A 7,760-nucleotide genomic window follows, 5' to 3' on the forward strand; every position below is an offset into this window, starting at 1 on the left:
ATCAATGATTCTCTCATCATTGATGTTTATATCTCTCTCTCCCTCTCCCTTCCTCTCTGAAATCAATAAAAATATATTTAAAACAAAAACTGATAACCTCTTGGTTCCTGGGTTGACGCTCTACCTCTGAGCCACACTGGCTGGGCCATGTGGTAATTCTGTGTTTAGTTTTGTGACTTTGTAACTATTTTCCAAAAGGGCTGACCCATATTACGTTTCCACCACAATGCAATAGAGTACCAGTTTCTTCACATCTTCACTAACACTTGTAATTTTTCGTTATTTGGATGTGGGTATGAATGGTATCTCATTGTAGTTCTTGATTTGCATTTCCCTAATAACTAATGATGAACATCTTTTAATGTGCTTATTGGCCATTTGTATATCTTCTTTGGGAAATATCTATTCAATACTTTGCCCATTTAAAAATTGTGTTGTCTTTTTGTTGTTGGGTTATAGGAGTTCATTATATATTCTGCATATTAAGTCTTTATCAGATATATGATTGCAAATAAATCCTACCATTCTGAGATTATCTTTTCACTTTCTTTTTTGCAGTTTATTGATTTTTAGAGAGAGAGGAAGGAAAAGGGAGAGAGAAATATCGATGTGAGAGTACAATATTGATCAGCTGCCTATTGGAGATTGAACCCACAACCTGGGCAAGTGCCCTTGACCGAGAATTGAACCAGCAACCTCCTGGTGCGCAGGACGATGCCCAACCAACTGAGCCACACTGGCCAGGGCTCTTTTCACTTTCTTGATGATGCTCTTTGATGCACAAAAGTTTTTAATTATGATGAAGTCCAATTTATCTATTTTTTTTCTTTTGTTGCTCAAGGTTTTGCTATCATATCTAAGAATCCCATACCCAAATCACAAGATTTACTCATATTTTTTTCTAATAGTTTTTTGGTTTTAGCACTGTGTTTAGGTTGTTGATGCATTTTTGGGGGGGTTTGTTTTGTTGTTAATTCTCACCCTAGAATATTTCTTCCATTAATTTTTAAAGAGAGTGGAAGGGAGGGGTAGAGGCAGAGATACATTGATGTGAGAGAGACACATCTATTGGTTGCCTCCCCCTTGCTCCTACTGGGGCTGGGGATGAAGCCTGCAACCGAGGTACCTGCCCTTCACAAGAATTGAACCTGGGACCTTTCAGTCCAAGGGACAACACTGTAATCACTGAGAAAAATGAGCTAGGGCTCATTGATGCATTTTGAATTAATTTTTGATATAGGGGGTCCTAATTCGTTCCTTTGGAATGTGGAAATCCAGTTGTCTGAGTGCCATTTTGGTCTTGGCATCATGTTAGAAAATCAGTTGGCCATAGATGCATGGTTTCTTTGTGGACTCTCAGTTTTGCTCCATTGGTTGATATGTGTGTTCTATGCCAATACCATACTGTTTTGGTTGTTGTGGCTTTGCAGTAATTTTGTAATTAGAAAGTATGAGTCCTCCAACTTTGTTCTTTTTCAAGATTGTTTTTGTTGTTTGGCCCATCTGTTTCTTTTTAAAAAGATGTTTTATTTGGCACTATTTGATACACACAGAAGAGTAATATGTAGTATGTTGTTATAAAGTATAAAAATTAAATCAATACCAGGAACCCACCATCCAAATGCAGAACTGTAACATATAATACAGTGCTACCTTTGTGTTCCTCTCCCATTCCTTTCTTCTGCCTCCTTCCAAGAGGAAATTACTATCCTGAACTTTGTCTTACATAAATTCTTTATTTTATTTATTTGTTTATTTTTTAAATATGTTTTTAATGATTTTACAGAGAGAGGAAAGGAGAGGGAGAGAGAGAGAGAAATAGAAACATCGACGAGAGAGAAACATCAATCAGCTGCCTCCTGTATGCTCCCCACCGGAGATCGAGCTGTAACTTGGGCATGTACCCTGACGGGGAATTGAACCAGCAACCTCTTAATGCATAGTTCAGTGCTCAACCACTGAGTCACACCAGCTGGGCTAAATTCTTTATTTAAAAAAAATGTTTTACCACAAACATATGTATCCCTAAGTAATACAGGGTGTCCCAAAAATGTATACACATTTTGAATAATTATAAAGGCAGTATTTATTAAAATACATTTTATTTTCAATATGTAATAGAATCAGCTGTTAAAATGTGTATACATTTTTTTGGGACACCTATATAAATTGTTTAGCATTACTTGGTTTTCTGTGACTTTTTTAACATATAATTATAATAATGACAATAGAAAACATTTAATATGACACTGTTGTTTCTAAGATTCATGTGGTTTGTGCATTTTCACTGCTGTGTACAATTCCATTTATTCCCCTCACCTGTTGATGGATACTAGTTATTTTGTTTCCAATTTTGCTATTATGAACAATCCATGTATGTTTCTAGCTCTTGTCCCTTTGCGAACTTTGACACTTCTGTTTTTCTGAGCCTTTATATCAGGTGTCACAGCGCCTGCAGGAGTAAACAGGAATAAAATGAGTAAAAAGACTGGGTGTAGCCGGCTCAGTGGTTGAGCATTGACCTATGAACCAGGAGATCATGGTTCAATTCCCGTCAGGGCACAAGCTCAAGTTGCAGGCTCCATCCCTGGTCGGGTGTGTGCAGGAGGCAGCCGATCAATGATTCTCTCTCATCATTGATGATTCTATCTCTCCCTCTCCCTTCCTCTCTGAAATAAATCAATACACACACACACACACACACACACACACACACACAGACTGGGTGTAAACAATAGTGTTGTGGGGCCTGGTGACTTGGGACAATACATGTCCTAGTTAAACCCAAGCTGATTGTTTCAAGTGAGAAAATACGCTTATATTTCCAGAGCTTCTGATTTTCCCAAAAGAAACTAGAAATCTGGATTTTTAAAAATGCAAAATGTCCCACTTTTCAAATAATAGCAGTTAATTTAAATGATAAAAAATGTTGTCTGGGCGACACAAAACAGGTTTCCAGGTGCTATCCTTGGGCCTCCAACTTCCACCTCTGCCTTTTCCCTTGTTGAGTGCAGTGAACTCTGCTTCAGTACCATTTCTTCCCTGTCAGGGTCTTATAGGCACCTCCTTTCATTTTAACACACTGTTGCCTCTATTTTGAATCACTTCTCTTCTTCAGTTGCACTCTTTTATGTGTGTGTGTGTGTGTGTGTGTATATATATATATATATATACACTATATTTGTTTTATATATTTTATTGATTTTTTAGTGAGAGGAAGGGAGAGGGATAGAGAGTTAGAAACATCAATGAGAGAGAAATATCGATCAGCTGCCTCCTGCACACCCCCTACTGGGGATGTGCCCGCAACCAAGGTACATGCCCTTGACCAGAATCGAACCTGGGACTCTTCAGTCCGCAGGCTGACGCTCTATCCACTGAGCCAAACCGGTTAGGGCTATTATGGAACTTTTAAGACAAACAAAAGTAGAGAGACCATATAATAAATTCACCAGCTTCTACAATTAGCAATATTCTGACATTATCATTTCCCAAACATATTTTGACTGGGATGGGGAGCCGACCTGGAGTATTTTAAAGCATCATATTATTTCACCCATAAATACTTTGAATATGTATCACTAATATTTAAAGACTTTAAATAGTAGAGTATCCTTCTTACAATTTTTTTCAAAAACAGTAATTTCCTAATATCTAATCCTCAGTCCATGGTCAGTCTTTCTAATATCTCAAGATGTCTTTTTACATTTGGTTTCTTTAAAACAGGATCCAAACAAGGTCAAGTACACACTGTGTTTGGTTACTATGTCTCTTAAGTTTCTAATTTGTCACAGTTCTTTTTCTCCACCCCCTTCTTTTCCCCATGCCATCCCCCCCCCCCCCCTGAGGATATTTTTTTCCATTTATTTTTAGAGAGAGCGGAAGGGAGGGAGGAGAGAGAGAGAGAGAGAGAGAGAGAGAGAGAGAGAAAAGAAAAAGAGAAATATCGATGTGAGAGAGACACATCAATTGGTTGCCTTCCCAAATGCACCCCAGCTGGGCTAGGGATGGAACCTGCAACCTAGGTATGTGCCCTTGACCAGGAATTGAACCTGTGACTCTTTGGTATGGGGGCTGACGCTCTAACCAGGGAGCAACACCGGCCAGGGCTCCCCATGCCATCTTATATTGAGGAAATTGGATCACTCTTCTGTAGAATTTTCAATTTTCTGAATTTGACTGATTGTATTTACATTGCCCCCTCCTCCCTGTAAATTGGTAGTTAGATCTAGAGCAGTGGTCGGCAAACTCAGTCAACAGAGCCAAATATCAACAGTACAACGATTGAAATTTCTTTTGAGAGCCAAATTTTTTAAACAAACTATATAGGTAGGTACATTGTTATTAACTTAATTAGGGTACTCCTAAGGCTTAGGAAGAGCCACACTCAAGGGGCCAAAGAGCCGCATGTGACTCTCGAGCCGCAGTTTGCTGACCAGGGATCTAGAGGTTTGGTCAGATTCCTGTACTTCTAGTTTATTGCTTTTCCTCAGCCCAGCTATTAACTTAGATAAGGCTCATTATCTCTTTTTACCTTCATCCACTGTAGTCATCTAAGGGTTATTTTCCCTAAGTGAAAAGTTCTCCCTCCTCCATTCAGATTCTAGACTTCTTCAAGAGTAATATTTCTAAAATGAACATTCACTTGTTCCAATCGTCGGCTAATATCTTCATTGATTCCTTATATCCTCTAGGAAAAAAGTCCAAGCTTCTATGCTCAGCATATGTAATTCCTCATGATCTGGTGCCTTGTTTACTTTTCCAGCTGCAATCCCAGCCATATACACTTTTTTTTACCCCATTCATTCATTTATTCAACAGACATTTCAAGAATACCTACTCTTTACCAAGTATGGGGCATTAGTTCCCCCAAATTTCTGGGTTGTGTTATTCAACCCCTCTGGGCAATCTCTGGGGAAGCCTGCAGAGTAGCATTTAATCTGAGTCCAGACATTGGGAGAGCTACCAGAACCACAATGAGTCCCCCTCTGGGGGCATGAAGTTGGAGGTAGTTGTGCTACCAGATAAGGCAAAGTCAGGAGCCGCCAGGACTCTTGTTGAGCAAGCAGCCATGGCGTGGGGGCAGGTGGATCTGAGTAAATCCAAGGAGGTGCATAAACTAGGTCTACTCCAGGTGTTCCCAATAAATGTTTGTTCATTCAGGGAGGCCTAGTCAAAGGCTGTTCTGGGGAAAGCTTGTGATATCAGGAGAACATCTTCAGCTACAAACAGTTGTGAGGTTTTTTGCACACATTCAGATATTTATAAAACAATAAAAATTGCATTTTGTTATGTATTTATTAAAAACAATCACTTATTGCCCAACTGGCGTGGCTCAGTGGTTGAGCGTCGACCTATGAACCAGGAGATCATAGTTTGATTCCCAGTCAGAGCACATGCCCAGGTTGTGGGCTTGATCCCCAGTAGGGGGCGTGCAGGAGCAGCTGATCAATGATTCTCTCTCATCATTGATGTTTCTATCTCTATCCCTTTCTCTCTCAAATCAATAAAAATATTTTTTAAATAAAAAAGACAATCACTTATAGTTTATAAAAATATTGGCCTGACCTACACAAAAATTTCCTCATAATGGTAATTAAAAACTGCTACGCTTACCACCCTTGTTTCCACACCAATATTCATTCTAATCTTGAAGTGTAATACAATAAGACTGAAGACCAAACACTTTAGGTCCCGGTCAAGATAATAAAATACTCTTAAATCTTTTGGGTCCTTGGATTGATTGACATCAATAAGGGAACCAATATTTTAAAATATATTTTAAAATTTATTTCGGAGAGGAAGGGAGAGGGAGAGAGGGATTGAAACATCAATGATGGGAGAGAATCATTGATTGGTTGCTTTCTGCATGCCCCCCATGGTGGATTGAACCTGCAACACAGGCATGTGCCCTGACCAGGAATCAAACCATGACCTCCTGGTTCATAGGTCGATGCTCAACCACTGAGCCACGCTGGCTAGGCGCCAAAACCAATTTTTGATGTTGTGAAAGAATTGTGTTCATCTCCAATAATGAATTCAAGTTCCTGCCAGCCCACTCGGTTGGGGGAGGCCACAACATCATTCTCTTTGGTAATTTCACTTTCAGCAATTCTCTTCAGTTCCTCCATCACACTTTATGTACATAAGCCTCTTTTCTGATCATGACATTTTTGTATTTGCTGTCGTTGGCATATCTCAATTTCCCATTGGGCTGAACTTACCCTTGTGACGCACGCATATAATAATGCAGATAAAAGTCACTGTCCATGGCTCAAAAAAAGGCCACAGAGACGGAACTTTAATAGCAAACCATGCAGTCAGTGTTATGAGGGCAATTCTCTTACAAGTTTAAAAAAAATTAGTAATTCCCTGATATCATCTAATCCTCAGTCCACGTTTAGTCTTTCCTGTATTTCAAGATATTTTTTTACAATTGGTTTGTTCAAATCAGGCTCCAAACAAGGTCTTAATCTTACAAGTTATACCTTTAGGTAGAACATTAGACTCAGTAGATCAAGCATGTCAAACTTGTGGCCAAACTCATTATTTAAACACAGCGTGCACCATGAGTTTGACATGCTTGCAGTAGATCACACCACAATTCTCAGTCAGGGTCTTGTTACCTGCTCTTTTTGTTGTTATGTTTTCATCTGTGTTGATAATATTTAAGTGTGCTTTGTTTTATAGACCATTGTGATGAATGACTGTATTATCCGAGGGGATCTGGCAAATGTAAGAGTTGGACGTCATTGTGTTGTGAAAAGTCGGAGTGTCATAAGGCCACCATTCAAGAAATTCAGCAAAGGGTATGTAACTTAATTATCTTGTTTCAGTCTTGGGCAAGCTGCTGCTAATGGTGGTGTTCTCCATGTGTTGATTGTGGTGCAAGGAATGGGTCTATGCTGTTGGAGATGCTGAGTAAGAATTCTGGTGGTGGTCGTCCTAGTCTAGTTGATGGTTGGTTGGTTGGTTGGTTGTCAGAAACAGAATCCACTTAATCTGGCAAAAGCAAAGGGGGTTCTTATTAAACAGACACCGGCATATTTGATGGAACCTAAGGGTAGAAAAAGGGGCCGAGCCTTATGAGGAACTAGAACCCCAAAGTAGTCACCTTGCCAGAATCAAGACAATATTCTGTATATCTAGTATCTCTGTCTCCAAAATGATACTTTGTATTGATCTGTCCTCTCTGCACTTCTTTCCCTCACCTCTTTCTCGGGTTGTCTTTCCCCTTTCCTCCTGGAGCTGACTTTGCTACTGCAGTCCCTCATTTATATCATTTCTCCATTTAGACTTCCAGCAGATACCAACTAGAGATCTTAGGTCTTATTTAAAATTCATGGGAGAGGGAATTGATTGGCTCAGCATGAGTTAAGTGTTCACCCCTGGTCTAATAGCTGTGACCTGAGGGCAGGTCAAGTCAGGCCCACTGATCTCACAGTGGGAATAAGGAGTGTCCAAGAAAGGACATGGACAGGGCAGGAAAACTGGCCACTCTCCCTACATGGTGGTATTCTCTTTGTTTCTCTTCTCCTTAGCTAATTTATTCTCCTGGTTCCTACATGTGACATCTACATTTCAAGCATTTATTGAATACTTTCCTTATGCCAGTCACTAAGTTATAAGCAGGGCATATAAAGATGGATAAAATAGCATTCCTGCCTCAAGGTTTTGTGTGTGTGTGTGTATGTGTGTGTGTGTGTGTGTTTAGAGAGAGAGAGGAAGAGAGAGAGAGAAACATTGATTTGTTGTTCCAT

The 7,760-nt window shown here is 39.6% G+C and overlaps 1 protein-coding gene across 1 annotated transcript in view; it reads left to right on the forward strand.

The window, feature by feature from the left end:
- The window catches only part of DCTN5 (dynactin 5 (p25)), a 23,841-nt gene that overhangs the window by 2,693 nt on the left and 13,388 nt on the right, over window positions 1-7,760 (forward strand). Inside the window, exon 3 of the mRNA XM_005882328.2 lies at window positions 6,691-6,809. Coding sequence (XP_005882390.1) covers window positions 6,691-6,809 — 119 coding nt within the window. The remainder of the gene's footprint in view (window positions 1-6,690; window positions 6,810-7,760) is intronic.

Source organism: Myotis brandtii, unplaced genomic scaffold, assembly GCF_000412655.1.
Source record: "Myotis brandtii unplaced genomic scaffold, ASM41265v1 scaffold707, whole genome shotgun sequence".
Classification (NCBI taxonomy): domain Eukaryota; kingdom Metazoa; phylum Chordata; class Mammalia; order Chiroptera; family Vespertilionidae; genus Myotis; species Myotis brandtii.